A 27,262-nucleotide genomic window follows, 5' to 3' on the forward strand; every position below is an offset into this window, starting at 1 on the left:
CAGCCTCCATGTGTTTGTATTTATTACAGATCTTTTCCTGTAATTGATATCTAGTCTCATAGCGTTGTGGTCGGAAAAGATACTTGTTACGATTTCAATTTTCTTAAATTTACCAAGGCCTGATTTGTGACCCAAGATATGATCTATCCTGGAGAATGTTCCATGAGCACTTGAGAAGAAAGTGTATTCTGTTGTTTTTGGATGGAAAGTCCTATAAATATCAATTAAAGCCATCTTGTTTAATGTATCATTTAAAGCTTGTGTTTCCTTATTTATTTTCATTTTGGATGATCTGTCCATTGGTGAAAGTGGGGTGTTAAAGTCCCCTACTATGATTGTGTTACTGTCGATTTCCCCCTTTATGGCTGTTAGTATTTGCCTTATGTATTGAGGTGCTCCTATGTTGGGTGCATAAATATTTACAATTGTTATATCTTCTTCTTGGATCGATCCCTTGATCATTATGTACTGCCCTTCTTTGTCTCTTGTAATAGTCTTTATTTTAAAGTCTATCTTGTCTGATATGAGAATTGCTACTCCAGCTTTCTTTTGATTTCCATTTGCATGGAATATCTTTTTCCATCCCCTCACTTTCAGTCTGTATGTGTCCCTAGGTCTGAAGTGGATCTCTTGTAGACAGTATATGTACAGGTCTTGTTTTTGTATCCATTCAGCCAGTCTGTGTCTTTTGGTGGGAGCATTTAATCCATTTACATTTAAGGTAACTATCGATATGTATGTTCCTATTCCCATTTTCTTAAATGTTTTGGGTTTGTTATTGTAGGTGTTTTCCTTCTCTTGTGTTTCTTGCCTAGAGAAGTTCCTTTAGCATTTGTTGTAAAGCTGGTTTGGTGGCGCTGAACTCTCTCAGCTTTTGCTTGTCTGTAAAGGTTTTAATTTCTACATCAAATCTGAATGAGATCCTTGCTGGGTAGAGTAATCTTGGTTGTAGGTTTTTCTCCTTCATCACTTTAAATATGTCCTGCCACTCCCTTCTGGCTTGCAGAGTTTCTGCTGAAAGATCAGCTGTTACCCTTATGGGGATTCCCTTGTGTGTTATTTGTTGTTTTTTCCTTGCTGCTTTTAATATATTTTCTTTATATTTAATTTTTGATAGTTTGATTAATATGTGTCTTGGCATGTTTCTCCTTGGATTTATCCTGTATAGGACTCTCTGTGTTTCCAGGACTTGATTAACTATTTCCTTTCCCATAGTAGGGAAGTTTTCAACTATAATCTCTTCAAATATTTTCTCAGTCCCTTTCTTTTTCTCTTCTTCTTCTGGGACCCCTATAATTCGAATGTTGGTGCGTTTAATTTTGTCCCAGAGGTCTCTGAGACTGTCCTCAGTTCTGTTCATTCTTTTTTCTTTATTTTGCTCTGCAGTAGTTATTTCCACTATTTTATCTTCCAGGTCACTTATCCGTTCTTCTGCCTCAGTTATTCTGCTATTGATCCCTTCTAGAGTATTTTTAATTTCATTTATTGTGTTTTTCATCATTGCTTGGTTCCTCTTTAGTTCTTCTAGGTCCTTGTTAAATGTTTCTTGCATTTTGTCTCTTCTATTTCCAAGATTTTGGATCATCTTTACTATCATTATCCTGAATTCTTTTTCAGGTAGACTGCCTATTTCCTCTTCATTTGTTAGGTCTGGTGTGTTTTTACCTTGCTCCTTCATCTGCTGTGTGTTTTTCTGTCTTCTCATTTTGCTTATCTTACTGTGTTTGGGGTCTCTTTTTCACAGGCTGCAGGTTCGTAGTTCCCGTTGTTTTTGGTGTCTGTCCCCAGTGGCTAAGGTTGGTTCAGCGAGTTGTATAGGCTTCCTGGTGGAGGGGACTAGTGCCTGTGTTCTGGTGGATGAGGCTAGATCTTGTCTTTCTGGTGGGCAGGTCCACGTCTGGTGGTGTGTTTTGGGGTGTCTGTGGCCTTATTATGATTTTAGCCAGCCTCTCTGCTAATGGATGGGGCTGTGTTCCTGTCTTGCTAGTTGTTTGGCATAGGGTGTCCAACACTGTAGCTTGCTGGTTGTTGAGTGAAGCTGGGTCTTGGTGTTGAGATGGAGATCTCTGGGAGATTTTCGCCATTTGGTATTACGTGGAGCTGGGAGGTCTCTTGTGGACCAGTGTCCTGAAGTTGGCTCTCCCACCTCAGAGGCACAGCCCTGATGCCTGGCTGGAGCACCAAGAGCCTTTCATCCACATGGCTCAGAATAAAAGGGAGAAAAAATAGAAAGAAAGAAAGAAAGAAAGAGGATAACATAAAATAAAATAAAATAAAATAAAGATAAAATAAAGTTATTAAAATAAAAAATAATTATTAAGAAAAAAATTTTTTTCAGTAAAAAAACAGAAAAAAACGGACGGACAGAACCCTAGGACAAATGGTGAAAGCAAAGCTATACAGACAAAATCTCACACAGAAGCATACACATACACACTCACAAAAAGAGGAAAATGGGAAAAAATAATATATCTTGCTCCCAAAGTCTACCTCCTCAATTTGGGATGATTCGTTGTCTATTCAGGTATTCCACAGATGCAGGGTACATCAAGTTGTTTGTGGAGCTTTAATCCGCTGCTTCTGAGGCTGCTGGGAGAAATTTCCCTTTCTCTTCTTTGTTCGCACAGCTCCCGGGGTTCAGCTTTGGATTTGGACCCACCTCTGCGTGTAGGTCGCCTGAGGGTGTCTGTTCTTCGCTCACACAGGATGGGGTTAAAGGAGCATCTGATTCGGGGTCTCTGGCTCACTCAGGCCGGGGGGAGGGAGGGGTATGGATGCGGAGCGAGCCTGCAGTGGCAGAGACTGGCGTGACGTTGCCACAGCCTGAGGCGCGCCGTGCGTTCTCCCAGGGAAGTTGTCCCTCACAAATAAATATTCTTTTTTTTGTTTTTTTTTTGTTTTTTTTAATTTGTTTAATATCTTTAATAATTCTATTATTTGTAAATCCTTCCATAAAAGGGCATTACGGTTCTTCAGTTTATTGCAAACATATCTTTAAAAAAAAAAGTCAGCCCTACTGTTGGAGCTAAAATACAAAGTTTTAAATTATTGGCACTATACTAAAAAGCACAATGGAGAACATCTTATTTAAATAAATTGAGGATGATACTTCACTGGGGAATATAGCCAACAGATTTTTTTCTCTCTCCAAATCTACATCCAACAGTGGTGTTTTATAGGCAAATTTTAAACAAATGCAAGTTTTTAGAAAATAATGAAAGCCATATTTTGCTCCAGAATACTATTATACACAGACCATATAGATTGTTTTATAGCAGATAGTAATCTGCCAAATTTCAGATGGCAAAATGCTAAGCAGTGAGTTTGGTACTATCCAGCTAGTTGTTTCTTGTCATCCTGGAGAATCTGTCAATGGGTAATGCTGAGACCATCTTGTCACCACCATGTCTCTTCTCAGAGGTGACTCCACTGTGATAGAACCTTCATATCCTTAAGATGCAAGGCCTAGCAAAAAGCCTCCCACAAATCCACTGGATATCACAATGTTCTGTTTGACAAATTCTGTTGCTTCTTCTATTATATTGTTGATTTCAGGTGCTGCCTTATTTGCTCGTTTCTTAATCTGTCTTTTTGCTTTGTTTACATCTTTTTCAACTCTCTTCCAGTCGATCTGCACATAGCCACTGTGACTGGCAATCTGAAGGAGAAGAAAGCCACCACCTACTGCAGTTGCTGCAAGTTTTCCAACTTTCTGGAACAAAAATCCCGCACACCAGCCACTCACTCCACCCATTACAATCTGGGTGGCTACTGAGTATTTTTCTACCATAGGTCTGGAACTGTGGCCAAACACTCGATTCCACCAGTGGTGTCTTCTTGCATACTCAGTTAAATCCAACACTTCCTAAGAGTCATCATCACTTTCATATTCTTGGGGAGGGGCGTTCCGGGTCGCCATGATACTGCCGGCGGCCAGTACTGAAGGCGGTCCCAACCCGTCCGCCTCTCCCCGCTACTTTTCCACAAATAAATATTCTTGATACAATCGGGGAACTCTCTACCTGGGTATTAGATGGTTGTTATCAATACATGATATTAGGAATTGTTAACTTTGTTAAGTTTAAAAATGGAACTGAGGGGGAATTCCCTGTCTGTCCAGTGGTTAAGACTCCACGCTTTCACTGCTGAGGGCCCAGGTTCAATCCCTGGTTGGGGAACTAAGATCCCACAAGCTGCATGGCATGGTGCAGCAAAAAAATTTAAAAAGAAAAAAGAAAAAAATAAAATAAAAATGGAACTGTGGGGGCTTCCCTGGTGGCGCAGTGGTTGAGAATCTGCCTGCCAACGCAGGGGACATGGGTTCGAGCCCTGGTCTGGGAGGATCCCACATGCCACGGAGCAACTGGGCCCGTGAGCCATAGCTACTGAGCCTGCGCGTCTGGAGCCCGCGCTCCTCAACAAGAGAGGCCATGACAGTGAGAGGCCCACGCACCGCAGTGAAGAGTGGCCCCCGCTCGCCGCAACTAGAGGAAGCCCTGCACAGAGGCGAAGACCCAACACAGCCAGAAATAAATAAATAAATTAATTAATTAATTAATTTAAAAAAATGGAACTGTGGATATTTTTGTTGGTTTGTTTTGAAACTCCTTAACTATTAGAGGTATTACTGAAGTACATGAAGATAAAGTGATTATCTGTGGTGTTTGCTTTTAAAAATCCAGTAGGGTTACAGCAGAAAATAACACAACATTGTAAAGCAATTATACTCCAATAAAGGTATTAAAAAAAAAAAATCCAGTAGGGAAAAAAACCTGTGTTGTATGGAAGGAGTGTGGGAACAAAACAACGGCAAATTGTTAATAACTGTTCAGACTAGGTAATGGGTTCATGGAGGTTCATTTTATTAATTACTCTACTTTTGTGAATGCTTGAAACTTTCCATATTAAAAAGTTAAAAAGAAATAAAAGAAAGCAAATTAGGACTGGGAAATGAAGCATCTTAAGTTTTGAAAAAAGAAAGAAAAAAAAAAGAAAGAAAACTCAAAATTAGCACTTACATGTTACTGATAGGTTATGACATAAACCTTCAGCCCTTAGAACTGTCATAAGAAGACAATACTACTCACCATCCTCATGGTCGAATCTTCCCAAAACAAAGTTGATTCCAATCCATGCATAAACCCCTAAGTAAGAAATACAAAAGCCCTTGCTTAATTCTCTACTGCTATAGCATGTATATACCTCTCCCAGGGCTGCTCTTTTCCTCCTTTTCTTGGGAAAAAAGTGATAACAGTATTTTATTCCACACTCTCAGTGTATGAATGTAAAATCTTTTATCTTGTGATGTTTTTCCCTTTTAAAATTATTTGCATTTTCTAAATTTCCTACAATGAATAGGAATTAATGTATAAAAATAAATGTTAAAAGATAAAAATCTTGGAGTGCTAGTTCTGGGCAAGCACTCTCACCCTGTCTCCCCACTGACTACAGGTATAAACTCTGGATAGAATATATGGAGCAGCTTTCTGAGAACTCTGAAAGTAAATGATAGTGGGCACACTGGGACAGAGATCAGACTTTAAAGTACCACCAAAACCACAGTGAGTTTCCCATTTTTCCCCCTCAGATACTGCCTGGCCTGGACTCAAAATCAGCTTGAAATACAAAAGTACACACCAGATGTGGACAGAAAGAACTTCAAGACTTTGCTTTGTGGTCCAAGGATCAGAAAAAGGGACTCCAAAGGTTCAGAAAGAGTGGTGAGAAATTCCTTGCTTTTTTAAAAATTTTGTTCTCTCCTACCCCAGGCAATCCTGCAACAGCAGAGGTAGAGACTGGGTAGATGCCTAAACCTCTGAGGGATGTGAATCCTTCTTTCTGACCAGAGGAGCTAGAGCCTCAAGAGCTGGGACAAATCCCTATTGCTTTTTTTTTTTCTCCCTCTGTCCTCTACCACTTAGCCTTGGATACAGATGCAGTCATGGGAAATGCATGGCAGAGTGGGCAAATTAAATCCCTGGCTTTCTGACCTAAGGACCGTGAAAGTGAACCTCAGGGAACCAGAAAGTATTGGGGAGATTGTGGAGAGTGGGGAATAAACTGGTGTAGGAACTCCTGGGCTCACATGCATGATCTGACTCTAAACAACATATCAAAGCTTTTGAGAACTGATATACTGGCTAGTCAACCCATTTGTATGGGCTGCGCCCAGGTTCAGACTGGCCACAGGCTGGCATACACATGGGACAAATCCAAATAGCCGTGCCAAAGTTTTGAAAAATGAATCAACAGAATCACAGCCCACAGAAGGCAGGTCAGAACTTAAGGCTTAAACCTAACCAGTCTGCTAAGACAAAAAAAAATTAACATTCTCTTTATGATTGAAACAAGACCCAGGGTCTAACAATGTAGTATTCAAAATATCCAGGATACAATATAAAATGACTTGTCATACAAAGAACTAGGAAAATCTCAACCTTTCCAATCTCAAGGGAAAAGATGCCAACCCTGAGATGACACAGGTGTTGGAATTATCAAGTAAAGCAGCTATACAGCCAGGAAATAAGAGCAGTCTTCCAATGAATGGAAAGATAGAAAGTCTCAGCAAAGAAATGGAGTAAAACCAAACGGGAATTTTAGGACTGAAAAAGGCAATACTGGATTGAAAAAGGTGAATCTTTTCCTTTATGTGAACTGCAGCTAGAACACAAAAGATTTTCTGTTTTTCAAGAAATGGAAACATAATTCATCATACAGGCCACATTTGGGCTACATGAGAACATGCATTCAACTCCACCCCAAAACTACAAACCCCAAGTGCAAGCTTTTACTCCTCAAGGCACAATACCTTCCTGCTTCCCAGAGATCACTTCTGCCTGAGACTGAGAAAAGAGGAAGTCAAACTCCAGAGGTAAATCTTTCACTAGATCAGCCAAGATAGCCAACTGCTTCCTGCAAGAAAGAACAAAAAACCTAAGAGTTAATGGTTAAACTCTCTTCTCACAAACAACCTCAACTTGACCTTCTACTTAGCCTTGTTAGACCTCACTGTTCACCTACCCAAGACACTTGATCCCTGCTTCTGTTTGGTACCCCCTTCAAGATTTCAAAGGTTTAAAATTACTCAAAAGTATAGCCTCCTCAGGGCAGGAATAAAGACGTAGACATAGAGAATGGACTTGTAGACACAGCATAGAGAATGGACTTGTAGACACAGGGCGGCGGGGGTGGTGGTGGGGAAGCTGGGGCAAAGTGAGAGTAGCATCGACATATATACACTACCGAATGTAAAATAGTTAGCTAGTGGGAAGCAGCAGCGTAGCACAGGGAGATCAGCTCGTGCTTTGCGATGACCTAGAGGGGTGGGACAGGGAGGGTGGGAGGGAGGCTCAAGAGGGAGGCGATATGGGGATATATGTATGCATATGGCTGATTCACTTTGTTGTATAACAGAAACTAACACAGTATTGTGAAGCAATTATACTCCAATAAAGATCTATCAAAAAAAAAAAAGTATAGCCTCCTTCTTAAAAGGCAATATGGTAACAGTAATACTTACCCTTTATACAATGTTACAATTCAAATAGTATTAAAAGATGAGACTATGGTTCTATGCCTCTCACAGGCTAAGTATGGATAAGCTGCAGGAAACTGAAACACAGTTTCATAATCTATAAAACAGATGTAATTACGTTATTGCTAACCACTATGAAAGGAGGCTGTTAAATTGAGGAACACAATCTCATCCTTAGATCTCACACAATACAGAAAAAGTGTCTCACATCACCACATAAGAAGCACTGTTTGGCCCACAAATTTTTACATGATCCTTCACATTAACAATGAACTTTTAAATCTCCTTTTCCATATTTCAAGGGTTGATTTTTTTTTCTTTATAAAAATCTTATCATTTGGAAAACCCAGATCAGGATCAAAATCCAAAGGTCATAATTTGGGGATGACGCTTGAAGCTTAGTATCTACAGGGCTGTTTTGTCCTCTAAAGTTTTATGTTATTAGTATTATCAGATAAAGACAAGCAAAGAAACAAAGCTAGAGGTAATCATATAAATCTAGAGACAATGCTGGTTAAAAATAAGAGTAATTATCTTGGATTTTTAAGATTACTCATTACAAAAATATTCTGCTGGCTATACTGGTTGTCAGCATGACTTGGTGAAGAATGTTATTAGCACTTGAAAGTGAAAATTACATTTAAAGTAATAATCTTCCAATATATAATGTCATTGTTATACACAAGAAATTTTTATGATAAAAATTTCATATGGGGAACTAGAGGTGCTATTTTGCCCTCCTTATTGGATATGGTTCTAAACTACCCAAAGAAGAGGGCTTGCTGGTTTTGGTGATGACATGGAAGAATGGGTACCAACACACATTGCTGTTTGGAATATAAATTACTGGTACAACCTTTCTAAAGGGCAATCTGGGACTATGTATCAAAATTTTTAATGTGCTTAACCTTTGACCCAGCAACTACATTTTAAGACATTTATTGCAATGAAATCATCAGATAAGAATACAAAGAGAAAAAATACTACAGCATTATTTATAACAATGAAAAACTGGAAATAACCTAAATGCACATACATCAGTAGTGACTGGCTAAATAATTTATGGTATAGTCATGCAATGTAATAGTACACAGATGTTAAAAGAAATGAGGTCAATTTATATCTACATGTATTGACATGAAAAGATGTCCAATATATTTTGAGTTCCAACAGGTTACAAAACAGTACATATAATATGATCCCAATTTATGTTAATAAACAAAACACTCTTCATGTATTACACAGGACAGGACAGAACTTTCATTTTCTAAAATTCAATATTGTTTCTTCATTAAAAAAAAACATTTTATGGCAAAACATTGACAACTGTTGAAGCTGGGTGGCAAGTAAATGGGGATTCATTACATCATTCTCTCTACTTCTATATACATTTGAAATTTCCCATAATAAAGTTTTTTTTTCTTAAATTATCACTTTGTAATTCTTTAAAGGTATTTCCATTACAAACTAAAAAGGCAGTGGAACAAATTCTGTTAGTCTAGGCCTTCGACAAAAAAATAAAACCTAGTGCTAATAAATCCAAAATACAGTCTAGGGGATTCAAACCCATTTTGAATATTGTTCACAAATGCTAATAAATTAACAAAGCATTAATTATACAAAACAGGTTCTTGCAGTGATTGTTACACTTACGTCAACAACTATAGCTACCTTAGAGGTAGCAATGATTTCATAAGCCCAGGGTAGATCTAGGCATTATTAAAAGAGGTGATCAAAAAACAAGTTAAAGGCAAGTTCTTTAAAAATTCTTAAGATAAAATAAATATTAATATTCAGAGCTTCCATGATGACAGGGGACATCTTAGAGAAATGGGGTGGAGCTACATAGTTGGTTTTGTTTAAATAGAAACTTCTTTGACAAACAGAGGAAAGGCTGGGCAGTGCCAGGAGATGAGGCAATCCTCTCCTTTGCTCCAGACACACAAAATGTGGCCATTTCATCACCCTGCTGGTTGGCTCTGCCTTTTTGACCTCCAAGTCAGCTTTTTCTCTGACCCTCCACCCTCCTTCCTTGTTTGTGAGACCTTAGTCCACAGCCCTGTGATGTGGCACCACCTATGTCATCCATACTCTTCCCATGGTTTCTAAAATTTTGAATGATGTATTACTTATGTCAAAAACAAAAATTCTAAATTGCACATGTAGTATGATTACAATTTTGTAGAAGTTACACATAGATATACAGAGAGAAAGGAATAGGACAAAATGAAACATTTTTGATAGGATAGTAGAATTATAACTTCTTTGTTTTGATCTTAAGATTTCCTCTAATGATGTAAGGTTCTAGCAATAACATTTTAAACTTTAGTTTTAAAAATAAGTAAAAACAGGGGCTTCCCTGGTGGCGCAGTGGTTGAGAATCTGCCTGCTAATGCAGGGGACATGGGTTCGAGCCCTGGTCTGGGAAGATCCCACATGCCGCGGAGCAACTAGCCCCGTGAGCCACAACTACTGAGCCTGCGCGTCTGGAGCCTGTGCTCCGCAACAAGAGAGGCTGCAATAGTGAGAGGCCCGCGCACCGCGATGAAGAGTGGCCCCCGCTTGCCACAACTAGAGAAAGCCCTCGCACAGAAACGAAGACCCAACAAAAGCCAAAAAAAAAAAAAAAAAGTAAAAACAAACCAAAAAAAAAAATTTAAAGACCAAGATGTATGGGAAAACAAGGAGCTAGAAGGCCTTTCAGATTGACAAATGGCTACATAAAATAATCTGCTTCTCAACAGTAAACCAGTAACTCTGTGTCTGAGCAGAAGGAAAGTAGTCAACTGGAAGAAGTGTTGACACACATGTCTGGCACAAGCAGAATGGAGCCCTACACACATGGCAGAGGTTTTCATTGCTGTTGGCCAAGTATATGAAATGAAACTTTGTGGAAAAGGGAACTGCTATTTATCAAGGAAAAACATTTAAGCTAATAAAAAATACCCGATGACTATGAGACTGTGAACATTCCAGAAGGATGGGTGCTCAAGTTAAGGGAGCTCATTCCTACCTCAAGACCATAATAAGTACGGAGGGGTCAGGGAGGTGTCAAAGGGGAGAAATCACAAACAAGGAGGGGTCTGACCTAAGCATAGCTGCTGCCTCTTCGTCTTGCTCCTCTTTCAGTGAAGGAAGAAGGATCAGGTGGCAAGAAGCCAGGCTGAACTGCCAAGGTCAAGTGGAAAAGGCTTAACCAGCAGGGGTTGAAAAAAGTGGTCTAAAGCAATGGAGACTAAGCTTTGCAAGTAGCACCAACTATCACCAGGCAGCCAGGCAAAGTTATAGAGAAAACCCCATTCCTACCAGAGCCCTCCTACTAGCCCCCAGGTACCCAGTCCCTCAGGTGACCCTCCTACTACCCTTCTGAAATTATGCTCCCCCTCTAGGTGCCTCATGATCCAAATTTATTACATCACCACTGCTCCCAACCCTCAATCAAAACTAAGAATCATTACAGCCATCTCAAATAGATATTGATCCCAAAGAAGCAAATGACATGGAGGTGTGATCAACTGATTGTGAAATAACGGGGTGTAGGAGTGGCTCTGCTCTATTTTGAGCAAGAAGTCTTTTAGTGCCACCTGTCAACTCTGTGTGCTATACCCACATCCTGCCTTCAGACCAGGGAACCACAGAGAATAATGTATGAAACTGCACTTTCAACTCTTGTGCCACCCACTCTCCTGCATCTCACCTCTCGGAGAGAAGCCTCATGCCTGCTGTGCATAGGATGTAAAGGGGGGTCTCCTTGTGCTTCCTCACAGGCACATGAGCAGCAGCAAAGCTCAGTAGAGGACGAAGGTAATCGCTGGCATGTTCTGGAGTGTCTGCCATTGCAGAGATTCCTTAAGTAAGATAAGATACTTTCTTTAAAGAGCAGATCACATAGACTCAGAAGACTGATACCCCATAAGGTTCTGTTTAAGGTCCTAAACATTTATTTCATAAGAGTAGGGCAGCAATGAATCCCTCCCATTATCCAGAACCTCCAGAAGAAAAGGGTAGCTTTCTTTCTCCCTCTTCTCTTCTGTCCTCTCATTTCTGTAGCAGATAAAAGAGATTGACAATGAAATATATTCCATTTAGTACCTGGCTTGATTTTTTTAACCACTGGTTGGCTGTTACGGTCTCTCATCTGTTTGATGTCCAGCAAGTCATGAGGATTCCCATTATGTCTTGGCCAGAAATAAACAAAAATCCGAGAGCCACTGCTGCCACAGTCCACAACAAGTCCATAATTTAGATTTGGGTCTTCAGTGTCAGTAGCTTCAAGATCTCCTACTCGAGCCAAATACCTAAGCCGGGCAAAAAGAGAAACTAGTGTTAGGCAAATAGCACCACCACTTAATTCATCTGTTCGTGAGTCTTCGTTAAGTGCCTACATGTGCCAGGCACATGGGACTACACATCCTAACAAAGGAATGAAACAATATTGACCATATTTACTGATGTATATGAGGCAACAGCTGGTTTATACTGAAATTAGGTAACCAAAAGACTCCCCTAAGTTTGGGGGCAGTTCTGAAACTGGCCAGGGTAGCAAATCTTTTACTAAGCATTAAAGGGCTTCTAGGCCTGAGTAAATACTGAGCCACTAAATTTGAGGGGGGTTTGCTATGCACACTAGATAACTAAAGCAATTCTAATAATTTCTTTTCTATTTATCTATCCTTTCTGTATATAAACATGAAGAATATGGTGGAATGATATCTGGCTGACAGCAGGAAGACGGAACAAGTAAAGATGTTACCACCAAAACCCCAAGGTTTGAGTCTCGGCTCTAGCACTTTCTATGTTTTGTGAGCCTCAGGAAATTACTTCTCTCAAGCTGCTCCCTCATCTGTGAAATGAGGGTAGTTAGGAGTCTCTACCCTCAGAGAGACAATGCATGTTGAGCAGCTAGCACAGCGCTGTGCTGCTACCTCTGCTCTTATTGTCACATGATAACTATTGGGAGAACAAATAGCAGAAGACTCTCTGGAGAAAAGGGCTGAAATATCCAGAAAGAAAAGAAGGCTAAAAGCTGGTAAAACCCTTCTTCTGAGTGATGAGGCTTTAATAAATATTAAAGTTTCCTCAGAGTGTAAGGGTCTGAAGAGTACAAATGTCACTGATGACCCCTCTTCAAAGGCTTCACCTGAACAGGAGCCCGGTGAGAGTGAGAATGGCTTTTAGCTTATTACTCAAAAAAGGAGAGCTCTTTCTTGGTGCTAATATATAATGCATGGTAGGCAGACTAAAATTTTGCCTTGTAGAGTCTTTTAAATTTGAATAAATACTACCAGAGGTTGAGCTAATAATTGAATGAATATTCTGAAAGTAATGTTGTGAATTTTTTCAAGTAATACACCTAAACTCCCTTCTGCCCTATCATCCAACAGTGCCTTTAGAGCTAACCCCCAGATCCCCAAGACCCTTACACAGAACCCTTTAGAACTAGCTTTTGTGAAGCCTGAAACTAATATAATGGGGGAGGAAGGTTCTTTTAAACAGAATATTCAACATTACAAATACAAAAGGGGCCCATGCAAGTGAGGGGCCTTGAATTGCAGGTAACATTCCCTTCACAGTAAATCCAGAAAAGTAAGCCATGTGTCATACCTCTCAGAACAATCTAGCCTGTGTTTACTGGTGATTTCACATTGCTACACAGACTACAAAGTTCCTCATTTTGGACAGAAAAGCAAACTTGATGAAAAGAAGACTGTGTAGAAACAGTTCTGAAATCAAAAAAGTAGAGCTGAGTACCTTTCCTATTCTGTAACACAAAATGCATTTTTTTAAAAAGAGGAGAACATATATTTGAGCTTCAATACAATGCTGTAAATTATTGCATAGGATAGGGTCAGGTAGAACCTTTTTCTGGATCTGATATGAGAGTGAGTTGCGGGAAGTGAAGCAGATGGTAAAAGTCTGTTACACACTAGAAAGTTTACAGTCCTAAAGATTCCATTCCACCACAGACTTTCCCATTCTAATCAAATGATTGGGCTGAAACGGGCTCACAATCCACCAATCAACTCATAACAGCTCACTTCTATCACAGGAAAGCTGGGCAGACATCTGTGCACCACAGATAGGAAAGAAATAGGCAAGATAATCCATCTCGAGCCCAAAGTGACTTTTCATTTCTCATCAGCAATCTTTCTACTTCACAGATCTTTATCTGCTTTCCTTCTCTGAAAACCACCCCTTCTACTTCTCTTTGACAAGATTCTGGATCCTGTCCCCTCCTGCTTAATGAATAACTTTTTCCAGTACATTGGTTCTCAAAATTTTGGGGCTCAGGACCCCTTTATAGTCTTAAAAAAATTATTGCGGGGCTTCCCTGGTGGCGCAGTGGTTGAGAATCTGCCTGCCAATGCAGGAGACACGGGTTCGAGTCCTGGTCTGGGAAGATCCCACATGCCACGGAGCAACTAGGCCCGTGAGCCACAATTACTGAGCCTGCGCGTCTGGAGCCTGTGCTCCGCAACAAGAGAGGCCGCGATAGTGAGAGGCCTGCGCACCGCGATGAAGAGTGGCCCCCGCTTGCCACAACTAGAGAAAGCCCTCACACAGAAACGAAGACCCAACACAGCCATAAATAAATAAAATAAATAAAGATACATGAAATTTCTAAAATTAAAAAAAAAAAAAAAAAAAAAAGCGTAAATACCATTGGGAGGTATTGTATAAAAAAAAAAAAAAAAAATTATTGGACCCCAAAGAGCTTTTGTGGTACATCTATCTATATTTACCATGTTAGAAATAAAACAGAACATTTAAAAATATTTATTTAGACACAATAGCAAACTCATTACATATTAACATATTTTATGAAAAACAACTATTTTCTAAAACAAAAAAGTTAGAAGAGTGGTATTGTTTTAGAGTTCTGCAAATCTCTTTAGTGTCTCGATTAATAGAAGAAAACTAGATTCTCATATTTGCTTCTGTACTCAATCTGTTACGATAAGTTGTTCTGATTGAAGTATATGAAGAAAAATCAAGCTTCACCCAGATATGTTGTTGGAAAAGGGAAGAGTACTTTTTAGATCATTGGTACTACACTGAAACTCAACAAGTGGAGTTTCTTAAAGGTTGGTTGCAATGTGGAATCTAAACTCTAAGAACTTCTCATACTGTTACATTAAAATGCACTGGTCTATCTTTCACTTTAATTTGCTTTTACCCATGCGTAATGTTGTCACATCATATACTGGAAAATACTGGTTCGCTGAGCTATGCAAATCTTAACGTTGACACATTTCATTCTACCAAAAAAACCACACACATTCATTAATATCACTACCAATTTTATCAAAAAAGTCTTTTAAGTATTGGGAAGCTATCAAACTCACAGTGGCAGATACAAATTTCCCCAACTTCTAATTTTCACTTAAAAGCTCAAATTTTATCACTGGCAATAAATACTGACAGTTATTTTCCTTAAAGTGACAGGTTTTTACTTCATTCATTTTCAAGAAAATGTCTATGAAATACCCACATCTGAAATCTACAGTTTTTCTGACAGTTATTCTTTCAAGTGAAAAATAGTATTCCATGACTGTGTTCAGCTCACAACTCAAACAATTGCCTAAGTGCTTTTCCTTGAGACAACCTGAGTATGCAACAGAAGTGCTTAATTCCTATTTCCCATTTTGTCACACGGAATATTAAAAAGATATTCTTAAGTGGAATTAGACTTTTCTTCCCACTGCAATTGTGTGACAATGAAGACTACCATAACTACTAGTATAACTTGGTGCTCTATCTTGATTTGTGCTAAGGCACCAGCAGTTTTACCCACCATTGCTTTTGCATCATCAGTGTAAATGTCAACTCAGTGAAAAAGGCAAATAATATCACCATAGCCAAAAGGTAGAAGCAACTCAGATGTCCATGACAGATGAATGGATAAACAAAATGTGGTATATACATACAATGGAATATGATTCAGCCTTTAAAAAAAGAAGGAAATCCTGCCATACGCTACAACATGGGTGAACCTTGAGGACATTATGCTAAGTGAAATAAGCCAGTCACAAAAGACAAACACTAGATAATTCCACTTATATGAAGTATGTAAAGTAAGCAAATTCATAGAAACAGAAAATGGAATAGTGGTTACCAGGGGCTGGGGATAGGGAAAAATTAGGGGTTGTTGTCTAATGGGTATAGAGTTTCAGATTTGCAAGATGAAAAAGTTCTGGAGATTGGCTGCATAGCCATGTGAATATACTTAACAGTACTGAACTATACACTTAAAAATGGTTAAGATGGGTAAATTGTGTTATGTGTTTTTAAACACAATTTTTTAAAAGGGCAAACAACATCTTAGTATTATTATCAAAATAGTTTTGGCCTCACAGACTCCCTGAAAGGATCTCAGAGACTCCCAAGCGTCAGTAAGCACTTTGAGAACCACTACTCTAACGCGACCTTTTTTCCTTCTAACATCCGTTTGCTTCTCTACCTATTCCTCCCCCTTTCCCTTCTTTGATATGGCTTCCCAGTTCTCTAGAAGCCTCCCCTCTCCACTTCTAATTCTAATTCTCTTGCCATTTCCACCACATCTGCAATGACTCCCTCCACTGAAGTCTTGAACGTCTCAAAGTCATCCACGAGGGCTGGAATCAACTTCTTCTAAACTTCTGGGTTTTTAAAAAAATTTTTAAATTGAGGTGTGGTTGATTTACAATGTTGTGTTAGTTTCTGATGTACAGCAAAGTGATTTGGTTATACACATACATATTTTCATATTCTTTTCCATTGTGATTTATAACAGGATATTGAATACAGAAAAGAAAAAAAAAAAAGAAGCCTCCCCTCAACAAGCTGATTCTTGTAATGATCTAAAAAAGGCCTCCTCCTTCTGTTCTAACATGTGGAGTGTCATTATTCTCTTTAAGCAGTTTGCTTACATTTCAGTATGAGCCCTAAGACTTCTTTCATATTTGTTTGCTCCACCTCTCCATTTAGACTCTCAGCTTCTCAAGAGTAATTACCTTAACTGCATACCTCAATACAGTCACAATGTTCCTCACATTTCTCTGATATGTATCAATCAATACTGATTGGCTTGGGCCTAGAGCTCACAATATGAAGCTGCTAGTTTGTTAACTAACATAATAATTCATCTATGTCTTTGTATAGCTATATTCAAAATCAGTTGGTCTCCTTAGAAAATTTCAATGGCTTTCCAAAGCATCCTGTCATCCTTTTTGGTTCCTGTCAAGATAAGCAACTTTACAGCTCTAATTTGGGTACAACTCAACTTTGCTTTCTCTTCTCTTAGAAGTCGCCATGTGTGCATTGGCAGAAAAAAGTCAGCTGACACTAGAATACAAGGGAGAAAGATAGGACCAGATGACATTTATGTTACATTTCCCACTTGAATCCTTGATCAGTTGCTTCAGGCCACAGAAAGTTCTGGAATTCTGACCTCTTATGACCTAATCAGGCTTCTTACACTTTTCAAGCACCTGAAGGTCTTCCTCTGTCTAGGCTCCTAACACGGATGGATCACTGGTCCTTTCTTGGATATTTTCATTTCTGATTTGCAGTCCTAGTCTTAGCCATCATGGTTAATTACTTGCATCGCTGGATCCTTCTGCTTTGCTGATACTGCACTAAGTCAACCCCTAAAGAAGACCTAAAGCCCAAGAGAAAAGTTCCAAAAGCTTTGGATCCCTCACATCCACCGTCCCAGGAGAGATCTGATTCACCATCACATGCACTTACCCCTGCCTCACACACATATATCCTATTTGAGAAACATGATTTCCCTCTGGTCACTGCTGAGTCAATGAAAAGAAAGATACCCACGTATACATCACCCAAGGTAGAATTGGAAGACATTGCTTTTCGTTGCCATTATCCTCAAGACATTAACAGCATTAGAGCAATAACTAACCAAACCATTACCTAGCTTACAAAATCAACGCTAATTATACCACTTCTAGAGTTCAAAAAGAACTCAGTAATATGCCAAAAGTCCATTAAAGTGATCCCCCATCAGCATGGAGCTACCACCTCTTTGATGAATGTCATCGTATCCCAACTCTGTTCAAGGCTCGAAACCAAATATAATGACATTATAGCCAAAGCAGCTGTGCATGACTGACGACAGCAATGCATACCCAGAAAAGCATCTTGCAAGGTTACTACTTATCTCCTAACAAGATTAATCAGAGCAGTCACGAACATTTATAATCTAAAGCTCTGCTTATAAACATTATAAACACCATTAAGGACAAGTAAATGAATAAATGAATAAATGCAAATAAATGCCTTCAATTTCACCAGCAAAATCTCTGAATTTTTCCACTGTACATAAGAACCCTTAACTTCATCTGTATATCTGTTTATCATTTTTATTCTAACCATAAGTAATGGCTCTTTTTCACTTGCTTTAAACAGGATTAAAACTCCTAAGGAAGGTCAGTATTGAACCGACTGCTGACACAGTAGCTCTCATTCGCAGTTATTCCCAGATGGCAAAAGAACATGAAGGCACCACCTTTCAATAGCTACATTCTTCAGGACAATAAGTCAACCAGACAAAAATTTCCCCACAAATAAAGACAGTAGTGGGGCTACCAAAAAGTGAACAATATTAAACATTAAGGTGAAAAAGAAATGTACTGAATATACAGAACATTTAAGTAAGAACGGTTCACTGTTTGTCTTGCACGATATATATGAATACATGCTAAAAGTACCCCTTATACTAAAAATTATTAATAAATTTTAACAATTTACCCAGTATCCAGGACTAGCACTTTCCAGCAGAACGTTCTGATATGATGGAAATATTCCCTTTCTGCACTGTCTGATAGGATAGCTACTAGCCACATGTGGCCAATGAACACTCGAAATATGACTAGTACAAATAAGGAATTGAATTTTTATTTTATTTAATTTTAATTAATTTACATTTAAATAGCCTCTGTGGGTAGTGGCTACCCTATTGGATACCACAGTGTAGACAGTGTTGAGTAAGTGAATAGATGAATGAATAAATGGGTGTAAAATATGAACTAAGTAGGATGAAGTTGTTGGAGCGCATCTTATATGCCACATGCTAGATAAATAGTTGATTAAAACACATCTAACAAAAATTATTCTTAAAAATAGCTTTGCTGTGCGTGGTCGAGGGAAGGCAAGAGGTATATGGGAAACCTCTCTGTACTTCTGCTCAATTTAGCTGTGAATCTAAAACTACTCTAAAAAATAAAGCTTGTTTTAGAAATATAAATTTAAAAAAAATACTGGATTCTATCCTTACTGACACCCATCATTCTGTAAATTTACCTTTTCCTAAATTCTAGTTCTGACGCAAACCTTCTGCTCTCTCCTTCCAGAAGCAATGTGGGTATATGTTTGTAAAACAACAGCTCTTCAGCTTTGAAACTACTGAGGGAAAACCCCCATGCAGGCTTCTAAAATCCTGGGCCATATCACCTCAAAGGTGATATGCTATATATACACTAATATGTATAAAATAGATAACTAATAAGAACCTGCTGTATAAAAAATAAATAAAATAAAATTTAAAAATTAAAAAGAAAAAAGAAGTGATATGCTAGGTTCCACCAATGGCTGAAAAAATTCAAATTAAAACATTTTTTTCAATATAAAATATTGATATAATTTCATCATGTGAATTAAGAACAATTTAAGTTGGAAAAAATATGACTATATTCAATGTATGTAACGTAAAAATCACAACCACAAGCACTTGTCCTAATTTTTTATAAGCTGTTGAACTTGAGTGTTGGGTGTTTTCATCAATTCCTAATTATTTGTTTAATCATTTTATCATCAGCTAGTGCTTACCAGTGCCTAAGTAGGTAACAGCTGCCACAAAAAAGAAATTCTGGAAGGAAAAAGTTTAAATGGAGATAATGCTTCCCCTTATCTTCATTGCATATTTGCAGGGCACAAAACAGAATTAGAGAACAGAAAAATCAAGATTATTCCAAATAATACTAATAAGACTAATAACTGTGATGTACCAGGCAGTCCTAGGTGTTTTTCTTTTTTACTCCAAATGACAAGACAAGGCAGGCATTTTACCTCCGCTTTATACTTAAAGAAATGAGATCCCAGAATACAGCACCTGTCTGAGATAACCCAACTAGAGAATGACGGGCTGATTAGCTCTAAAATCAATCCTCTTTCCCCTATACCACAATACCTCGTTCCCAAATAAATATAACTAAACTGTAGAGCAATGGTTCCCAATTTAGGCTGCATATTAGAATCACCTTGAGAAAAAGTCCAGTTATTTGCATTTTTTAAAGGTCCCCAAGTGATTCGGATACATAAAGTTGAAAACCACTGACTTAAAGTCATCGTTAACACAAATAATTAGACTGTATAATAAAATAGTTTTAACAAAATGTGTAGAACTGTTTAGCACTATAGAAACGGTCTGTAGAAATTCTGAGTTATTGAGTCTACTTTTTTTTTTTTGGCTGTGTTGGGTCATCGTTGCTGAGCGCGGGCTTTCCCTAGTTGCGGCGAGCAGGGGCTACTCTTCATTGAGGTGCACAGGCTTCTCATTGCGGTGGCTTGTCTTGTTGTGGAGCACTGGCTCTGGATGCGTGGGCTTCAGTAGTTGTGGCACACTGGCTCAGTAGCTGTGGCTTGCAGGTTCTAGAGCACAGGCTCAGTAGTTGTGGCACATGGGCTTAGTTGCTCCGCGGCATGTGGGATCTTCCCGGACCAGGGCTCGAACCCAGGTCCCCTGCATTGACAGGCGGATTCTTAACCACTGTGCCACCAGGGAAGCCCCTGAGTCTACTTTTAATAAATTTCCTCTCTCCTGCCTCACTGTCAAGATGTCAGTACGTTATTAATTACTGTCATCAATGTGCCCGCATCTAATGACCATCACACCCTTCCCACTACCACCATTCTAACTTGTTATTATTTGCTGTGTCCTGAGACAAGAGAGAACTAAGCTAATTACAACAGTATGCACATTACACAGTACTATATTTAAAATGGATAACCAACAAGGACCTACTATATAGCACAAGAAACTCTGCTCAATATTATGTAACAACTTAAATGGGGCAAGAATTTGAACAAGAATAGATATATGTATATGTATAACTGAATTGCTCTGCTGTACGCCTGAAACTAACACAACATTGTTAACAAACTACACTCTGATATAAAATAAAAAGTTAAAAAAACAAAAACAAAAAAACAGTATGTAAAACAAAAGTAAACAGCCTCTATGTGAGAGCCTTTCTTATCAGTATAGTACATAAGCTCTTAGTACATGAACTCAGTGATATCAAATTTGGTTACTCATGAGCCTCTTCTGATTAATTCTGATTCTTAACTTTATTCCTCATTCTTGACTATGTACAGTTCCTGATTCTTTATTCCTGATTCTACATAGTTATACTTAAACTATTATCTCATCAGGAAACAATTATTCCTTCACATCTGCCTCCCTAACTAGATTATTAACTCCATGAGTTCAGGGGCCACATTTTATTCATCTTTGTACCCTAGTGCCTAGCACAGAGTCACACACACAGCAAGCTCTCAACAGATGTTTGCTTCCTAAATGACTCATGTAGGCAGCCATGAGTGAAGTTTAAGGACACATGGTAATTTGTGGCCATATGCACATAACGTTTCATTAAAGAACAAGGAGCTCTAGGCTATATGGCTGCTGGCTGCTCAGCCAGAGCATTACGGGGTGTGAGGATTTTGTTAAGATCATTACACAGGCACAGTCTGTGTGTTCCTTAGCTCTGTGGCTAACTTGTTTCAGTTAATTCAGCATAAGTATCTATTGAATCTGGCCACCTGAGTTTAGTGGTAGATAAGAACTATCAGATCACTCTACCTCCCACGTATCCCTCAGATGCATTTACTTCTCTTCATCATCATTGCTGCCACCCAAGTCTAGGCCACCATCACCTCTCTACTGGAGGATTCCAATTCATTCTCCACCATGCCATCAAAGTGATCTTTCTGTAAAAAGCATTTCTGATCATATCACTCTTCAAAGCCTTTCAAAGTCTTCCCTCTGCCCTTAAGATAAAGTCTAAACCCCCTAAAATGGCTTAACAGGCCCAGCCTGATCTACCTCTCCAGCTATATAGATCACCACTCACTGCCTAGTAGTCTTTACTCCAGCCATATTATCCTACATAGAATTCCATAATTAGACCATGCTATGTTCCAGTGAGAAACTGTGCTCAGGTATGTCAAGAAAACCTCAATAAGCATTTAAAAAACTCAAATTATGGGCTCAGTTTTCCAAAGCTACAGGCTTCTTAAGACCAATTGTTGACAACACAAGTCATCTATCTAAACAAGTGTTTCCTCTTCGAAAAGGAAGAAAGAAAAATACAAAGGAATAGTGCTGCTAGAGGAGAAAAGTTTGAAAATATAAACTTCTTGAGAAAAAGTACCAAGTCTCCATGCCCTAGTTCCTATCAACCAGCACACAGTGGCTGCTCAATAAATGTTCGTTGAATGAATGAATGAATGAATGACCAAAGTGAATAGGAAATGAGAAATTCTGGGGACAGAACAACCCAGAAATATTAAGGGGAGGAGGTATGTGTCCCAATTCTTACCAAAAATGATTCAAGGAAAGGGCTGCTGGAGGTTTCCAGGAAGGGTCTTCACTCTTATAAGAAAGCATGGAAGACCCGTTTCTCTCCTGCAGGACATGAGTGAGGATGCAGGTAGCCCTCCCTGGCTGCTATTATGCAACCATTTAGTAAGCTGACAAAATGGGCAACTGAGACAGAGACTCCCATCCTGACAGCCAATGTTGAACTTGTGGTCCCTCTACACCTGGACTTCTTGTTATGTGAGCCAATAAACTTTGTTATTATTTAAGTTGGTCTGACTGTTACTTGCAGCCCAAAGCCTCCTAACTGATACTTTCTGGGATGCAATAAAGAGAAAATCATGTTGAAGATGATGAACACATGTCATCATTTCATTCTGTAGCCTAATCATAAACTAACCTTTAAAAAATAGCAAAATAAATCACTGTTTTAAAGGAATATAGATCTTCTATGCAACTGGTAAGGCATTAAAACTATATCAAATAATTCAAATATATTTTCTGTGAAAAAAGGTATTCAGTTCTCACTGAACTAACAGTAGATTAGACTCTACAGAAGAAAATACTAATGAACCGGAAGGCATGGCAATATATTAATAAAATATCCAGAAAAAACAGAGAGAAAAAAGACTGAAAAAAAAAAAGAAATGACTAGAGCACCAGTGAGCTGTGAGAAAACGTCACACGGCTCAGTATGTCACTGGAGACACCAAATGAAAAGTGGGAGAGGATAGAAAAATATTTGAAGAAATAATGGTTAAAATTTTTCCAAATTTGATTTAAAATTATAATCCATAGATCCAAGAATCAACAAATCACAAACATAAGAATCATGAAGAGGGAATTCCCTGGTGGTCCAGTGGTTAAGACTTCGCCTTCCAATGCAGGGGATGTGGGTTCGATCCCTGGTCTGGGAGCTAAGATCTCACATGCCTCGGGGCCAAAAAACCAAAACATAAAACAGAAATGATACTGTAACAAATTCAATAAAGACTTTAAAAATGGTCCATATCAAAAAAATCTTTAGGGCTTCCCTGGTGGCGCAGTGGCTAAGATCTGCCTGCCAGTGTAGGGGACACGGGTTTGAGCCCTGGTCCAGGAAGACCCTACGTGCCATGGAGCAACTAAGGCTGTGCGCCACAACTACTGAGCCTGCACTCTGGAGCCCGTGAGCCACAACTACTGAGCCCACATGCCACAACTACTGAAGCCCGTGTGCCTAGAGCCCATGCTCCATAACAAGACAAGCCACCGCAATGAGAAGCCTGCGCACCCCAATGAAGAGTAGCCCCCGCTCACCACAACCAGAGAAAAGCCCGTGCGCAGCAACGAAGACCCAACACAGCCAAAAATAAAATAAAATAAGTAAATTTAAAAAAATAAATAAAAATAAAAATTATTTTTAAAAAAAATCTTAAAAAAAAGAAAAAAGAGGGTTTCCCTGGTGGCGCAGTGGTTGAGAATCTGCCTGCTAATGCAGTGGACACAGGTTCGAGCCCTAGTCTGGGAAGATCCCACATGCCGTGGAGCAACTAGGCCCGTGAGCCACAATTACTGAGCCTGCGCGTCTGGAGCCTGTGCTCCGCAACAAGAGAGGCCACGATAGTGAGAGACCCACGCACCGCGATGAAGCGTGGCCCCCGCTTGCCACAACTAGAGAAAGCCCTCGCACAGAAACGAAGACCCAACACAGCCAAAAATAAATAAATAAATAAATAAAAGTAACAAATGTTCAAGTATAATTGGTGTCTTTGAAAAAAAAAAAGAAAAAAGAAAAAAGAATCATGAAGAAAACTACATCAAGGCACATCATAATCGAATTGTTTAAAACCAGTGATAAAGAGAAAACCTTAAAAGCAGCCAGAGGAAGACACATTATGTACAGAGAGAACAAAGATAAAAATGACAGCAGACTTCTCCTAAGACAAGCCACAGTGAAGCATCATCTGTAAAGTAATGAAAGAAAAAAACGATCAACCTAGAGTTCCATACTCAGTGAACATTTCTTTTAAAGGGAAAACAAAATAAAGACTCTTCCAGTCATAAAGAAGTTTAAAGAATTCACCAACCACAGACTCACACTACTAGAAATGTTAAAGGAAGACCTCTAGGCAAAAGGAAAATGAAACCAGATGGAAATATGAAATCTACACAAAGGGATGAAGAGCCCCAGAAATGGTAAATATACAAGCCTTTTTTTCTTATTTTTAAAAACCTCTTTAAAAAATAATTGAATGCTTAAAGCAAAAATAATAACACATGGTGGAGCTTATAACATATGTAGAAGTAAAAGGTATGACAAAAATAGCACCAAGGCCAAGGGGAAAGAGAGGAATGAAAGTACACTGTTGTTAGGTTCCTGCACTGTGTGTGAAGAAGTATAATATTACTTGCAGTAATAAGTTAAAGATGTATACTCTAAACCCTAAAGCAACCACTGAAAAAATAAAAACAGAGTTATACCTAATAAGCCAAGAAAGGGGCTAAAATGGAATCATAAAAAATGTACTCAATTCAAAAGAAGGGAAAAAAAGAGGAAAGACAAACAAAGAACAGATGTGACAAGCAGAAAACAAATAGCAAGACAGATTAAAACCTAAACAATTGATAAATGTAAATAGCCTGAACGGCCCAAATAAAAGGCAGACATTGTCAGATTGGGTAGAAAGAAAGACTCAGCTAAACTCTGCCTATAAGAAGCTCACTTTAAACATAAAGACACAAATAGGCTAAAACTAAAAGAATGGAAAAACATCTATCATGCTAACTCAAACACAAGAAAGCTGAAGTTGCTATTGATATATTAATACCAGACTAGTAGATTTCAGAGCAAAGAATATAATCAAAGATAAACAGAGTCATTTAATAATGATAAAAGGGTCAATTCATCAAGAGTACATAACAATCCTAAACATTTATGCACCCAGTAAGTCTGCCCACCAAGACAAAAAAACAGAAAGATGTCTTTCATGGTTAAAATGCAGCAACAGCATTCCTGAATCAAAACTGAACATTGCCAAAATGGGGCTTAAGATCTTCTTTATGTAATAAGTGGCATGCAGTTTTACTAATAAAAGTGTGGTATTCCCCAAAAGAGTCAAAGGTGGTAGTGTGTTAAACAGCTTATCAAAATCTTTATGACTTCAACACCAAAGCCAATCGAAGCGATGTAAAGCTGACTCACCTTTCATATTGCCTGTCTCGTGGTAATGAAGCACCCCAATGTCGAAAGTCCATGATTAACATAAGTAAAAGGAGGAGACAGGATATGAAGAAGAGTCCTAGGAATGCCACCCGCTGCCGGGGAAATGGGCTCACTGTGGGCACAGTGAAGTACCAGGAGGCTGGGCAGAGGTAGGAAAAACTGATCCTGAAATGAGACAAACATTAGTAAGAAAAGTCTGTACAACCAGTGCTAAAAAATGGTTTTTAAGCTGAATTAAAGCCCTTCCTGATAAAGGCAAAAAATTCATGCCCCCAGAAGTCTAAATGTTCATTTAGTCTCGAATTTTAGAAAAGGACATACATAGTTCATGGAGCTTCTACTATACAAATAAAAAAAGCCTCCTCTGCTCTTTTTCCAGGGTCTGCACTTTGGGATGCAGTTCAAAGAACCAACTTCATGTCAATGAAAAGATCACCAGTCTCCCTGTGCAATCTCATAACGCTGAAGAATCAGAGCACTTGTAACATTCCCATCAAGAATGCTGTCAAAAAAAACTGGATAGTCAGAAAATTTATTCAACTGATTTTTTAAAATATTTTAATAGGTAACATACGCACACAATAAAAAAAAAATCAAGCAGTTTAAAGGATATATAGTGGAAAGTGAGTCTTGTGCCTTAAACCCATCATTCCCCTCTCAGAGGCAACCACTGTTACTCAGGGATAGTCTATGTATACACAAGCATAAATACATACCATATAGGTAATATATCTGTGTGTGTCTGTGTGTGTATCTCCATTCCTTTGGTTTTACACCATACCTACTGTTCTGCATCTTTCTCCACTTACTCTATTTGACAACTGTCTCATTTGGTACATGTTGCTCCACAGAGCCACATTAATCTTTTCTGAAAGCTTCAGAGTGTTATAATGTATGGATAAGCATATTCAACTGTGAAGTTCTTTCCATAGTAATTCAGAGGGACCTCGGTCTGTTTTCAAAGTTCATTAAAAAAATTGTTTTTTTGTTTTGTTTTTGTTTTTTGTTTTTTTTAACCTCCTCAAGGGGCACCTAGCCTCACTCAAGTGGAATTTGAAAGAACATTACAATCTAGCACTTACCAGAGCTGAGCGAGCACTCACTCTATCACCCCGGGGGCTCTGGGCTGTAAGGTATTGTTGAATCTGCCTTCAAAAGAATGCAGCTTTGATCTTTGCATCCATCTGACCAGGCTGCGAAGTCCAGATGCAGCCCTAGAGCAAACCTCACTGGTAACAATCTCCCAGCCACCCCCCCACTGAGCTCCCAGCTGAGGATAAAGTCTGCAACCTTACCTAGCCATGGGTTCCCTTCAGTGGTCTCAAGGCCTGTCACCTCCTTTTCCTTTTGCCTTGAGAAGGTGGTCTCCTCGTCCCAGTCATCTCCGAAGTCTGCAGCCTGGAAAGAGTTGGTTGGGGTTCCGGCTCACCTCCAGCAGTACCCACGAGACTAGACCCCATACCCCACCACGAGAAGCTCATGGCGTCCACCCACTCCCCGGGCTCCCACTCCAGATCCGTATGCTCTTGTTCCTGGGGCTCAGTGGACCCTACCCGGGCTCCCTGGGAGCGGGGTATTCTAGAGGGCCAGCGACGTCCTCGAGGAACCCGCGGTCCGCAGGTGGCGGGGATGGGGGTTCCCTCTTCCCCTCGCCGCCCCTCCCGGCCCCGCAGCCCTCCCGCGCTCACACTCACGGGTCGAGCGGCCCGCCGGCCCCCTCAGCTCCGCTCTGCTAGGTCCCGAGGTGCTCCCCGCGGCCTCTACCCGAGCCGGAAGGAGGCCTGGGCCGCCGGCGGCGCCACGTCCCCAAGGAAACCGCAGGGAGCCAATGACTAACAGGGGGCCCGCGGAGAGGGGCCCGCCTTCCACCCAGCAGGGGCCGCGGGCGAACCAGCTCCGTCGGCCACACGTCGGTCCGCCAGGG

At 39.5% G+C, this 27,262-nt stretch overlaps 2 protein-coding genes across 8 annotated transcripts in view; both read right to left on the minus strand.

The window, feature by feature from the left end:
* Positions 1-27,262, minus strand: part of ENTPD7 (ectonucleoside triphosphate diphosphohydrolase 7) — an 89,606-nt gene that overhangs the window by 43,036 nt on the left and 19,308 nt on the right. For 5 of the 7 annotated variants that reach the window (XR_009498049.1, XR_009498052.1, XR_009498048.1 and 2 more), the window contains exons 1-7: positions 27,033-27,140; positions 26,634-26,736; positions 25,318-25,503; positions 11,627-11,832; positions 11,232-11,382; positions 6,809-6,912; positions 5,088-5,144 (exon numbers count right to left, since the gene is read on the minus strand). Coding sequence is in view for 1 of the 7 variants with exons in the window: in XM_059900518.1 (XP_059756501.1) it covers positions 5,088-5,144; positions 6,809-6,912; positions 11,232-11,382; positions 11,627-11,832; positions 25,318-25,503; positions 26,634-26,641 (712 nt within the window). In the remaining 6 variants the exon portion in view is untranslated. Of the gene's footprint in view, positions 1-5,087; positions 5,145-6,808; positions 6,913-11,231; positions 11,383-11,626; positions 11,833-25,317; positions 25,504-26,633; positions 26,737-27,026; positions 27,141-27,262 lie in introns of those variants that run through there. The other 2 variants (XR_009498050.1, XR_009498053.1) reach the window with 2 other exon arrangements.
* On the minus strand, positions 3,242-3,972 carry LOC132350924 (FUN14 domain-containing protein 1-like). Its single transcript, XM_059900523.1, is given in 1 exon segment — positions 3,242-3,972. A coding segment is annotated over 1 exon segment (468 nt). The 5' UTR covers positions 3,920-3,972; the 3' UTR covers positions 3,242-3,451.

This window comes from Balaenoptera ricei, chromosome 16, assembly GCF_028023285.1.
Source record: "Balaenoptera ricei isolate mBalRic1 chromosome 16, mBalRic1.hap2, whole genome shotgun sequence".
NCBI lineage: Eukaryota > Metazoa > Chordata > Mammalia > Artiodactyla > Balaenopteridae > Balaenoptera > Balaenoptera ricei.